This window comes from Bos grunniens, chromosome 10 (genome assembly GCF_055505025.1).
Source record: "Bos grunniens cultivar Pamir isolate PY7600 chromosome 10, Bosgru_T2T1.0, whole genome shotgun sequence".
NCBI lineage: Eukaryota > Metazoa > Chordata > Mammalia > Artiodactyla > Bovidae > Bos > Bos grunniens.
The window spans coordinates 66553176-66566343 of NC_141174.1; the positions used below are offsets into that span (position 1 = coordinate 66553176).

A 13168-nucleotide genomic window follows, 5' to 3' on the forward strand; every position below is an offset into this window, starting at 1 on the left:
AATGTGAATTTTTGTAACATAAAGTTAAAAACATACCAGAATGGTATAATTTGGTAAGCCACATTTTTGCTACAGTTGGGCAGCATATATCTGACACATTTTATAATCCTTTCCCCTTACAGGTTGCATTCAGGCCATTGTCAGATGTTGGTACTTGCCTGAATATGTGAACAAGTAACCAGGATCTAGGAACACCGAGTGAAACAACACAGAAAAGCACAAAACCCCTGTGCTGAAGCCATTCCATTGTGTTGCCATCAAGTTTTGGTAAGGAGGGGAACCATGGGGCTATCACACTGCTGCTGAGAGGATGTACTGGTACAATTCAACCAGTAATGTAAGTGTCTGCATACCTTACTATCCAGTAGCCCCCCGGTCCTAGTTTTGAGAAACTCTTATACATGGATAGGAGATGTGTTCCCCAATGGTCATAGTTACACTATATAAAATAATAAAAATTCTTCATGGGGGACACAGGCTTGATCCCTGGTCGGGGAACTGAGATGCCACATGCTGCAGGGCACCTAAGCCAGCTCGCCACATCTACTGTCTGCCACAGCTACGGACCACGCACTCTGGAGCCCATGTGCCACAACTAGAGAGCCCACGTGCTGCAATTAAGGCCCAACACAGCCAAAAATAAATAGTAAATAAATACTAAAAAAATAAAAGTCAGAAATACCAATGGGTCCATGATCAGTAAAATGGATAAGTTGAAATATATCCATACCATTGAAAAACACAGTGAAAATGAATGAACTTTAGCTCATTTATCAGTATGGTTCTTGAAACGTACAGAGTGAATAAAGCAAATCATTAGAAACAAATCAGTTTGATTTCATCTACATAAAATTCGTATTTGATAACTGGGGAAAGAAAACTATCCCATCCCGGCTGGGCACACTTCTGAGTAACCTAGAGGAGAAAACTCAGGATATGGCATAGAGGTAGTTCTTCCTCATGTCCTTATCTGTGGGCATTTGTGGGTCCTTGCTCAGTATTAGGCAGGTGGCTGCTGCTCAGTGGCTCATGTCCCATGTAAAATGACAAGAGTCCCATCTTAAGGAAGTTTATTCTTCATTTTTTTAGCCCTGCTTTCTGCCCAAACTTTCTTCCCATTTTACAGGATGATTTAGAATGTTATATGGAATGTTTGCTTGCTGGTATAGAAAAGATTAAGGGTAAATGGGAATGAGAGAGAACGACAACAATATTCTCCTCTAGTCTGAACTCCTGCTGGATTACTCTGGTCTCAGGGAACCAAGGCCCCTCTTGTCTGACATTCAGCAGAACTCTCAAGAGAATTTTGATACACTCAGTTCTAATACAGGCCTTAACCTGTTGGTGATAATGTTTTAAACCCTCACACTGCTATTGCAGTGTTCTTTTGAAAACCACCTGGTCTTTGTAGGCAATGATTAAGTAGACAGGGTGTAGAAGAGTGTCTGTATGGCTCATTCTGGCTTATACACCCTACTACCAGTCAATAGCATGGCATTTATTCCACGAACTCTGGGTCCTGTTAGTTTCAGGGTCTGGCAGAACCATTCAGAGGCTATAATGAGTGCTGTGATCCTCCTCCTAATCTCTGAGGAGGGGCCAAATGTTCTCCAGGGAGGGTCACCATCTTGGGGCTTGTCTTAGACAGGATGGAGACCTTGGGCCGAGGTATCAGGTTTTCGTCTGTGTCTCTGTATTTCCCTCACAAGTATAAATGCTATGGAGAAATTTTTGCTTTTGATTCTATAGATATGGAGAGGCTTTAAAGAAACAATCCTATTAGGATGTTACATGGCTTAAAAATGAAGCAGAAGTGTGGGGAGGGGGGTTTGTCTCTTTACCAGCAACAGATTCACCCCTTGTGGTCTTTAACTTGTGTGTCCCGAGCACAGCCTGGCCTTTTGGGGTATTCCCAGACGTGGTCACATGTGGAGACTTTCTGGCTGGAGTCTTGGTCAGTGAACGCTTATGCTCATTATCTTTAGTAGCAGCTGAAAACCTAAATAGTGGAGAATAAGACGTGAGTACTTGTGTCAGGAGTAACTTGGGCTGAGCTTATAAACACCACCACCTACCCTTCACCAAGCACTGAAAGGGCCTCAGTATAACTTGTTATACAAATGAACCTCTTTCACAGAATGTGAATGTTTTTAAACAATGATGCTACAGCAAGTCATTTATCAACTTCTGTTACTTGTAAAATATGGTTTTGTACTCTCTACTCTCCCTGCCTTGGCCAATGACAGTATAAAGCAGAATTCAAAGGAGACACCTAAGGGCCTCAAGTTTCAGGTGTACTTGAAGAAGCTCCCTTTCTCCTCCTGATGAGGGCAAGTCAGAGGGATTGGGAGACCACTAAGATTCTACAACAGAATTAAGAAAACAGATGTGTATGAATGGTTCTGCTACCATGTCCAGGCTGTTCTGTATCCTGCAGGAAGCAAGGACCAGCCCTTGACCATGGTGTTCTTAAATATTAATAAATACAATCAGAACTGCCAAGTATAGGTACCTCATATTCCAAGCTAACTCAATAAATAGAATTCCAAACTAAAGGGCCTTTTTCAGCTTTTAAAAACTATGTCTAATATTGCACATGTTGGGGAAGTATTACCATGCACGACTGCTATTAAATGCAGCAATGCCCTTAATAAAGAAAAAAGGAGCCTGAAGATCTTCCTCTGGGGGGATGGTCACAGTTGAGGGCTACCCTGATGCCAGGAAAGGCATAAGCAAAGAAAACAGGGATTAATGGCATGAGGTGGCTATGCTGCTGCACTACCTAGTGGGCTACGATGTTCACACTTCAGTTCTTTAGTTCACCACATTGAGACATTTTCAGCTTCATTGATATTTAAGTCAATGGAAAAATTTATATAGACATCTTTGCAGACATACATTAAATTAATAAAGTAAAATATCCATATTATCTTTTCTATCTTTACTTATGAATCAAATGTTAAGAAAGTTGGATAAAACAAGAAAACACAAATTTAAAGGAAAAAAGATTAACTTAAATGTTTGCTGTTCTATTCCAATCCTTTCTCCTTTTCACCCACTCTAAAACATTTGATGTAGTCCTCCTGAAATGTATTAAAAGCAATAAAGCCTTTGAGACCTCACCCTGGATTCCAGTTTGGAGCTCTTCTTTACCTGACATTCATCTTAGCTGCCGAGAGAGCAGAGCGCTTGGCTGACCCCTTCACACACAAGGTGCTCCGGCCTGCGTGGGGCCGGCCTTGCGAGCGCCGCTGGCTGCCAGGGGTACAAGCCACGGAGAGTCTTCCTCGGGCAGGAACTGGAGTTGCCGGCACTCCCTTAGTGACGGGCTGCCTCTGGAGAACCCGAAACGCAGCACATTAAAGCCTGGCCTCTTAGACAGTATTGTCTCCTGGGCAAAGTGCAGGAGAGTGCCCTATTCATTCCATTTCATCCTCACTTTTAAGCCTGTCATCCTTCCTTGTCTACTACCTCACCCCATCCTATCTGCCTGGCAGGCTGGGTGGTTTTCTACACCTGTGCTAATAAGATGGCTCTGATTTCATAGAAACTTCTAGTTCTGCTGTGTTACAGAAAGCCCTTTGTAGCTCCCATGATCCCAGGTATTTTCTCACTAGAGAGAGCAGGTGGCTACAGTCCCCCATGGCCAGAGATAGGGGATAAATGGTTCTCTTGGAAAGATGGTTCCTTTGACAGCATGATATGCAGTTTATTAAATATAAACTCAAAGAAGAACCTACTGTGTAAAAAGCTTATGAAATCTACAAATAATTACTCCCCAACCCAACCCTAGCTCTCCAATAGCTTTTTAAAGTTCTTTTTTAAAAACCTAAAGAAAAAGAAAGGAAGGGGAATGCTTTCCATAAAACAGCAGGGAAGGGTTCCACTTATGTTATCTTTTTTAGATACAGTCAAAGCACAAAGAATGATGGAATGTTTTACTATCATTAGTCTAAGCTCTGCTGCAGGCAGAAGAAATCTAACTTCACTAACTGACAACAGAAATAGGACTACGGGAATTGACAATGTAGAGCCAAAAGAAACATTCTGATTATAGCCTATGAATACAAGGAAGCAGAGAATTACATTAAGTTCTCATTTTAACATACAAGCAGAAGAGATTCATGTTGTAAGATGAATTTAAAAGTAGAATATTTAGTAAATATGTATCTTTACTGTAAGCTAAGAACTCAGGTTAGATGTTTTAAGTATACTGTTATATGTAATCACACCATTTGTTTTCTTCTTTCTCCTAAAATTCCCACTTTCTACACTGTCTCCTTACAATTCACTTGGTGCCAAAACCATCAACTCTGCATCTTTGCTTGAGCAACTTAAAATGTTCAAGTGATTCTACTCACAGTGAGTACCAATCTTTCTGGCTTTTCAGGTAGAATATTATGCTGACTCTAGTAGCACTATTTTGTTTGCAATGTATCTAATAAATTTCTCCCTTTCTTTTAGCAAAAAAATCCTGTTTTAACAAAGCAAGGAGCTCAATCATAACATACATAAAAATTAAAATGTGGGTTAAAGATTAATATAGGGAAAATAATAAAAGCAGTAAAAATAAAAGCATATTTTTATGATCTTGGGACAGGAAGGGCAACACAAAACCCTCAGTTTTAAAAGGAAAAGTTGTAAAGTTTAATAAAACAATAAAACCTTCCACAAGGGAAGATACCATTAATACAGTTAAAAAGATAAACTGTGGGAAAGTATTTAGAACATATAGTACATAATATTCGTCATTCATATAGATAAGTGGCTCATAAATTGGCAAAAATTAAGAAAAAGCAAATTCACAGAAAACCAACCAATTATATCATATAAAGATTTGTAACATGAACATGTAACATCTGATGATCAGAGAAATGAAAATTCAATTGGGTTTTTTTTTTCATATATTATCAAAGATTAAAAAATTTGATCATTCCCACTGTTAGCAAAATAAACAGGCATCTTGGGGCACAAAGTCTGGGATCCCATTGTAGAGGAGCCATCAGGCAACTAATCGTGGAGATAGTCATTAGTCACAGCCAAGATGATTCTCCCTAGATCTCTGTTCACTTCTTACTGTCTATCACTCTCCAAAAGACCAGCCCCCAAACATATCAACTGTTAAGAAAACCATATTAGCTATGGTGAAGTCCCCATCATCATTTTTTATTTAGTCTCCAAATAGATCATACCAAATAGCCCATCTCATCAGCTAATTCCTGATTAAACAGTGACACTGGGGTGGGATTTGTAGAACTAAACTCATTCAGATGGGACTGTCAACTAAGAAACAAGATAAGCTACTCATTTATTCAACACATCTTCAAGGCGACACTCAAGTTTATGGTTAAAGCAGTTGTTCTGCCCTTACCTTTTACCTAGAAAATTAATTCATCCATATCATGTGTACAGAGAGCTTGACTTTAATATAGTTTTTAAGTAGACTCAGCTTCATGGTAAGGAAAATGAGTGGCTCTCTTTCCAGGCATATTTGCAGCTAGCTCATGCCTGTGCAGAGAAAGAAGCTATCTCCTTTCTATAAAGCATCAGCAGGCCACTCCCCTCTCCCTTACTCCCAGGATGGGCCTCTTGTCCCAGTATTCAGTAATGAATGCTCTGATACTTAGTGATGAATGCTGTAACTTAGCCCTTGTTAAAATTTACAAGTCTTCTTATGGACTCGTCTCTGGATTGTCTACGCATGTTGTTAGATCAATATGAAGAGATGGAGACGTTTAATGCCTTGACTTGGGGATGCTCCTGCTTGCTATAAGGTTGATAACACTGTCTTCAACTGTGGTAACAGTGGTTTTATAAACACTGTTCAAGTGAACATTTATTATCCAAGATTAAGTCTCTAAGAACCACATGTATTTTTTTGTTTGTTTGTTTTTTAATTATTTAGAGATTATCCAGTGCATTTCCCCATTGGCACGGGTATCAGAAAACTCAAAACTCAACTCAGTAACTGATATAGCAGACACTGTACGTGCTAACAGTGCTCATTTCTGCCCTTTGTAGAACAGCTCTATACTGTATTGTGCTGTAATACCACAAACTGGCTCAAATTCTTTGAGAAATAGGCAGGTTATTATGTATTATTAAATTAAAGAATGTTTCCCATCCAAATGTGAGGCACCCCTTTAACACCAGATACCATGTAAGGCAGTAACATCAACTTCCTGGGATGTTATTAACTCACTACTCTTCTGCTAACTCAACCTCGGGGTTGACTTCACCTTCTCTTACTCAAAAGACTTTGAATTCAGCACTATCTGGTCTGAAGGCCCCCAGTCCAGGGAGCTCAGTTATGACAGTAAGCCTTCAAGCTAGCCACTGTTAGCCACCCCTTTTCCCTTTGGGTTAGAGACAGGAAAAGAAGGTGGCTTCAGCCATAAATCAGTTTTTCCCCAACAAAAGTGAAAGGCACAATGTCTGATTGTGGAAAACAGAGTAACTTATTGCTATTTTGGAATTCTTCCTTTCTTTTGTTCTTTTTTATTTTACTATTTACTTTAAATATTTTTCTATTTTAAAAATTTTAAAAAGTTATATTTTCTTAATGTTTTTTCTTTCTTTTTAATTATTTTTTATAGTAAAGATTCACTGCTTTATCTGGAGGGTTTTGAAAATTCTCAAAAACAAATTTAAAATAATAAAAATACATTAAACTCAAATCTATTCCAGTAACAGAATAATAGAAAGCTAGTTGTATTAACCATGCTATGTAATACACAATATCAACATTAAAATCAAACAGTACCACTAAGAACATAATTTTATCAGCATACCTTCAGTTCATTAAATGAATTGTGTTCTTCAAAATGTTTCTTTTTTCTCTCAACATATTGATCAATGGACTCCATTTCCTTAAAACGAGCCTCGTGAAGCTTCTTAAAGTCTAGAGTATTTCCCCAAATATGAAAATTAATAACAAGACAAAATCCATTTATTCACCTTCCTTATGTTTTTCTATTAACATTTATTCTCATCTCAGTATTCCTAATATTCAACTTCAAACATCATTTTTGCTAAAATTTGAATTTCAAAACGTTTAGTTTTTGGAAACTCAGGAGAAAAGCATATTCATCTTATAAACTATCAAACACTGACAATCTCTCCATTTCACTGCCTACTGACATCTTGGTTTAGTCCAGAGGATAAGAAAAGATTAACAGATTTGTCCTCCACCTCACCAATGAATTAATGGCCTTTACTTAAATTTGACATTTTATAATGCTAAGAGGAGAAGGCACTGGCACCCCACTCCAGTACTCTTGTCTGGAAAATCTCATGGATAGAGGAGCCTGGTGGGCTGCAGTCCATGGGGTCGCACAGAGTCGGACACGACTGAGCGACTTCACTTTCACTTTTTACTTTCATGCATTGGAGAAGGAAATGGCAACCCACTCCAGTGTTCTTGCCTGGAGAATCCCAGGGATGGGGGAGCCTGGTGGGCTGCCATCTTTGGGGTCGCACAGAGTCAGACACGACTGCAGCGACTTAGCAGCAGCAGCAGCAGCAGCAATGTTAAGAAGATAAGGGAATGCTAAGAAGAGAAGGGAATTTATAATGCTAAGAAGAGAAGGGAATGGCAACCAATTCCAGCATTGTTGTCTGGAGAACCCCATGGACAGAGGAGTCTGGTGGGCTACAGTCCACGGGGTTGAAAAGAGTCAGACATGACTGAGTGACTAAGCATAATGCTAAGAAAGCTCTATGCCAAGGATTGGCAAATTTTGTCTGTAAAGGGGCAGACAATAAATATTTTATGCTTGACAGCCACACACAATGTGGTCTCTGAGTTATGTTCCTTCTTTTATACAATGCTTTACATCTGTAAGAGACATTCTTAGCTCAGGGCTGTAAGGCAGGCCAAGACGGGCAACAGTTTACCTCTGCTCTGTGAGATTCTAATTGATTACATTCTCACTAAGAATAAGTAATAGAATTTCTAATACATGCTGAGCAGCATTTTAAGTATTCTAAATATACCCACAATCAACATTCTATGTGCCAGGCAACAGAGTAACTTACTTGGAGTAGTGCTTGCAGTTTTATTTTTTCCAGGTTTGGAAAACCCATCTGTGTAGAGAGACTTCTTTCTTTTTGAAGGTACCCTTGGATCTTCATTACCTGAATCCAAAGATACAGAACTAATGAAAGATTTCTAAAAATTATTCCCATGAAGAAATGTAACAGAAACTAACACTGTAAAGCAATTATACTTCAATTTAAAAAAATGTAAGTTAACATGGAGCATTTTCATGTGCTAGTCTCCGGCAAGGTTGTGGGAGAAATAGTATGTAAGGAGCACAAAGAATTAGTTATAGCATCACCACATTTTTAGCTCATATTCCAAGCAGACAGAAATTTTGTGCTTCCTGTATAGCTATATAAGCCTATCAGAAATTTAAAAACACTTTTCCAGAACTTTTGCTATGAACATGTCTAGATGTTTTAATGAGAACGATAAAAATCACACAATTCCACCAGCCTAAGAAACACTATTATCATTCTGGCATATTTTCTCAGGTCCTTTGCTTCTATGCTTGTTTTGCTTTTGTTCTTTAAACCTAGTTAAGATCATGATGTGTATAATGGTTGCTATTTCCCTCTACTTATCTTCCACATTCTAATATTATTTTTATTTATTTATTTATTTTTTACAGGTTCATTTCAGAGCCTCCATAGTGAGAAATACACTCTATGGGCCTCTACTTGGCAACAAGTTATTTTCCATTGCACACTTGAACTCAGATTTTATTTCTTAATTTACAGCATTAGGTTTTTTTTTTTAATGCCTACCGCAGGGTTTGTGGGATCTTAGTTCCTCAACCAGGGATGGAACCCCACTGTGAAAGCACCAAGTCCTAACCACTGGACAGCCAGAGAATTCCCTAGTTTTTTTTTTTTTCTAATTTGAAAGGACATTTTGTGTGTGTGTGGTTAAAAACACATGACATAAATTTTACCACTTAATCATTAAGTGTATAATCCAGTTGTGTTAATTACATTCACCGTTGTGCAAGCAATTTCCAGAACTCTCTACTCTTGAAAAATGGAACCTTTATACTCACTAAACATGAATGGAAAACAAAAAAAACTTAAAGTTTATCAGTATGGATTTGAGGCGTACTGACACACATATGTTATGCAACTGGGGGTGGCCATTCATGGTTGAGGCTAGGTGGTAAGTACTTAGGATTCTAAATTGTATGCTATTTTCTGTATTTTTCTATACTTTTGTGTAAGTCTGAACACTTCCATAATAAAAATTTTTGAATATTCATTATGTCTTCGGTTTACCAAGTAATGACCAAACCAAAAATACATTTATTAGGCCTCATCATGCCTTATCGTGGTGTGGGCTCATGCTCTGCCAAGAACTATAAAATCCTTAAAATTGATGCGTTGTACACTGGGGTGGGGCGACTCCCCTCCCCCACCCCCACCCCACCCCCGCCCCGCTCCCCTGTACCAGGCTTTTATGGCTGTCCTTGGCTAGCTCCTGCTCTTTCAACCCATTCTTCAGATGGAGATGACTTGGCGGGCTCATCCTCCATCTCCATTCATCCTCTCACTCTCAATTTCCGACCAGCTCAGGCCTCCCCTCCGAGCTCCAGACCCTGCGTGTTCCCCGCCACGGCTCCTTCCTCCTTTCCCTCCCCATCCAGGGACCCCCGCGTCGAATCCCCCAGACCAGGATTTGGGCCTCCTCGGCATCTCCCACTGGGCTTCAGTTCGGGGGCCTCTACCTGCTCCACTCGACTGTCCTCCCCGCCACATCCCCGCACTGTTTTTCTCTATGGACGAGTGCATGACTCGTCCCTCCCCCACAAAAGTACCCCGAGGGGTCCTGGCTAGACAGCCGGGAACTTGAGAGTTGAAGCCCGCCCAAGGAGAGGCCCTGGTCTCGCTCGGCGCCCCAACCCAGACCATGCCTCAGGAGGCCGGGAGCGTGAAGCCGGCCCGAGGGAGTCACGGCCGGGAGCCTAGGGACAATTCCTGAGCCGACGAGGCCCAGGCTCGAACTAATATTATTTTTAGTTTGAGGTAATTTACTAAATACTGTGTAAGTGACTTTTCAAGAAATGCTACTTATGAAGTCATACATCCTTAACGTTTCCCAATGCATCTGAAAAACAAGACAAAAGAATGAATGGATAGAGCTGGAGGGGCTGCAGTGGCTTTTGCTTGGACCTTGGCCATGAAATAGGATATGTAAAGAGTCAGAGCCACTCTTCACAGCACGCTTATTATAAATGAAAATATAATAACTACAACAAAGGAACAACCTAGCAGACACCTCTATAACCAAGTGATGCACGTTAACAAGACTGGTCATAGGACAAACCAAACAATACCTGTGCCCTCTGGGGTGCTGACTATGAAGGACACTGTGTCCTAGTTTGTGGGATTCTTGCCAATAGGGCATGATCTGATTCTAACCATCAACAACATTAGACAAACTAAGTCAGAGGACCCAAGAAACTGGTCTGTATTTTAAAAACGTCAACACACTGGGAGACAAAGGAAGGCTGAGGAACTGTTCCATATTAAAATAGTTTAAAGAGGCATGGCAACAAAATGCCAAGACTGAGTCTGCCTTTGTTTTAAGGGACACTGCTGGGATGAAATCTAAATAAGCCTGTCTAAATAAGGTTAGTTATCAAGTCTCATACTTTCTAGCCTCAGATGCCTCCTTACTCTCAAAAATTGAGGACCCCAAAGAATTTTTGTTCATGTATCAATATGTACCATACTAGACTTAAAACTAAGACATTTAAAGATATTTGATTCACTAAAAATATACCCACTATACCTTAACATAATTAAAAATGACTAAAGTTTCTAAATAAAAAAAATGAGTAGAGTGGTTATTTTTTCTTTTCTTTTACAATTTCTTTAACGTCTGATAATAAAAGGCAGCTGGATTCGCTCATCTGCTCCTGCATACACTATGTTGTGATATATTGTTCTGGTTGAAGAAATACATGAAAACAAATTTTGCCATATACAGCTACGTGGTTAAAAGTGAAGACTATTTAATGGCCTTTTAAGATAATTGTGGATATTCTTCTTTGATACTATACCAAACCTTGACAAGTGGTTGTTTGTTAGAGGTTAACTATCATGTGGAATATGAACTGCACTCTGTACATTTGTGAGAAAAAGTCCTTATGTTTTAAGAAACACACAGAAATATTTAAGGATAAAAAGGCATATATCTGAAACTTACTCTCAAGCAGTTTATGAAAAAATGTATACAACACATGTAAGTATGTATATACATATATAAGTAGAAAAGCAAAGCAAATATGGCAAAATATTAATATTTGTGAAATCTAGGTGAAAGATATATAGGAACTCGTGTTACTGTTCTTACAACTTCATGTCTAAAATTATGTCAAAATAAAATCTCTCACCAGAAACTACATGATCCGATTTTTCTCCTTCAGACAGCCTGCACTTCAGTGGGCAAACCTGACTTACAGGATCTACCCTCATTTTTCCCATGCCTTCAAATCTGAGTCCTAGGGGTAAGTCTTCTCGACAACGTGATTGGTGGAATACCAGACATTTGTAATTCTACACCCACCTCTGACTCTGTCATATTGCTTTACATTCCCCTCATCTCAAGATTTCAAAGCGGGTTTATGAGGCATATGCATCAGAATTACCTGGGGATGCTTACTAAATCTGCAGAATTTCAAGCTCACCTCAGACCTACTGAATTAGAATCTCTACTCCTTTAACTTTCTAAATTTAGTAACACATTCAAAATGCTGGGGAAGATGGGAAGGCTCAGCATTAGAAATTCTGCATTAAACTGCTTGGTGGACGTGAGTGGATCATTTCTCTCCCAGTCCCCTCAGGCAGACATCAGGTCCCAGACAGACTACTGGGATGAAGCAAACACTGAGACATTGCTGCAACTGGCAGGCCACCTGAGGGATGAAATCAGAAAGCGCCAAGTCCTATTAGGTAAAGGGGAACTGAAGTTTTCTGGCCTTTTTTTTTTTTTTGGTGGCCACACCATGAACCATGTGGGATCTTAATTCCCTGACCAGGGACAGAACCCACGCCCCACTCAGTGGAATGAAGGAGTCCTAACCACTGAACTGCCAGGGATGTATTCTGGCTTTACTAAAACAAACATTTAGTTGAGCAGGTTTAGAGAAGAAGTTTTTAGGTTACAGACTAAGTAAAATATACATTTATCATAATAAAACAGTCACACTGCTGGGAAGGTAGACCATGAAGATCCCTTTTAATTGTCCTACTTGAGGGGGCTAACAGGCCTTTGTACCTGTCTCTGGAGCAGGCCAGAAGGAGCTAATGGGTAGAATGTGGGTTCCCCTCACCCTGCCTAGCGATTAACTGCCTGAAACTTTCCAGGTATCACTCTTATTCTGGTTTCTACCAGTTGTTAAAGGTGACCCGATGGCCTGCTACACTTGGTTCTAACTTTTGCTTTCACTGCAGAACGCTGTGAAATTCTATATAGTGCTATAATGGGTGGAACAGTTTTCCCGAAAGAGATAAGCTGAAGTCTTGATGTCTGGTAACTGTGCAATGACCTTATTTGGAAAGGTTCTTTGTAGATGTAATCAGTTTAAGCTGAGGTCACTGGGATAGACCTGGGCTTCCCAGGTGATGCAGTGAGAAAGAACCTGCCTGCCACTGCAGGAGATGTAGGAGACGCAGGGTTCGACCCTGGGTCAGGAAGATCCCCTGGAGTGGGAAATGGCAACCTGCTCCGATATTCTTGCCTGGAGAATCCCATGAACAGAGGAGCCTGGTGGGCTACAGTCCATGGGGCTGCAAAGAGTCAAACGTGACACACACAATACAATATAATTGGTATCCTTTTAAGACAATATAAAGAAAAGGACACACACAGAGAATGCCACATGACGAAGAGGCAGAGATTTAGCTGCAAGCCAAGGTCTAGAACCACCACCAGAGGTTCAAAGCGGCCAGGAAGGATTTTCCCCAATGTGGAAGAGAATGGCCCTACTGACAGCTTAATTTTAGACTCTAGCCTCTAGAACTGTGAGAGAATAAATTTCTAAGTTGCCCAGTTTGTGGCACTTTGTTACGGCAGTCCTAGGGAACTAAAGCACAGTCACCCTAGCAATTTTAGATTTTTAAAAAATTACTT

At 40.0% G+C, this 13168-nt stretch overlaps 2 protein-coding genes across 5 annotated transcripts in view; one reads left to right on the forward strand and one right to left on the reverse strand.

The window, feature by feature from the left end:
• Positions 1-9292, forward strand: part of NDUFAF1 (NADH:ubiquinone oxidoreductase complex assembly factor 1) — a 34483-nt gene extending 25191 nt beyond the window's left edge. Inside the window, exon 5 of the mRNA XM_086321846.1 lies at positions 123-9292. Within this exon, the coding sequence (XP_086177972.1) occupies positions 123-170 (48 nt within the window). The 3' untranslated portion in view covers positions 171-9292. The remainder of the gene's footprint in view (positions 1-122) is intronic.
• NUSAP1 (nucleolar and spindle associated protein 1) overlaps positions 1-13168 on the reverse strand; it is a 30301-nt gene that overhangs the window by 8272 nt on the left and 8861 nt on the right. For 2 of the 4 annotated variants that reach the window (XM_086321840.1, XM_086321839.1), the window contains exons 5-8: positions 8038-8136; positions 6792-6901; positions 3154-3335; positions 1842-1999 (exon numbers count right to left, since the gene is read on the reverse strand). In XM_086321840.1, coding sequence (XP_086177966.1) covers positions 1842-1999; positions 3154-3335; positions 6792-6901; positions 8038-8136 — 549 coding nt within the window. Of the gene's footprint in view, positions 1-1841; positions 2000-3153; positions 3336-6791; positions 6902-8037; positions 8137-11832; positions 11952-12220; positions 12826-13168 lie in introns of those variants that run through there. The other 2 variants (XM_086321841.1, XM_086321843.1) reach the window with 2 other exon arrangements.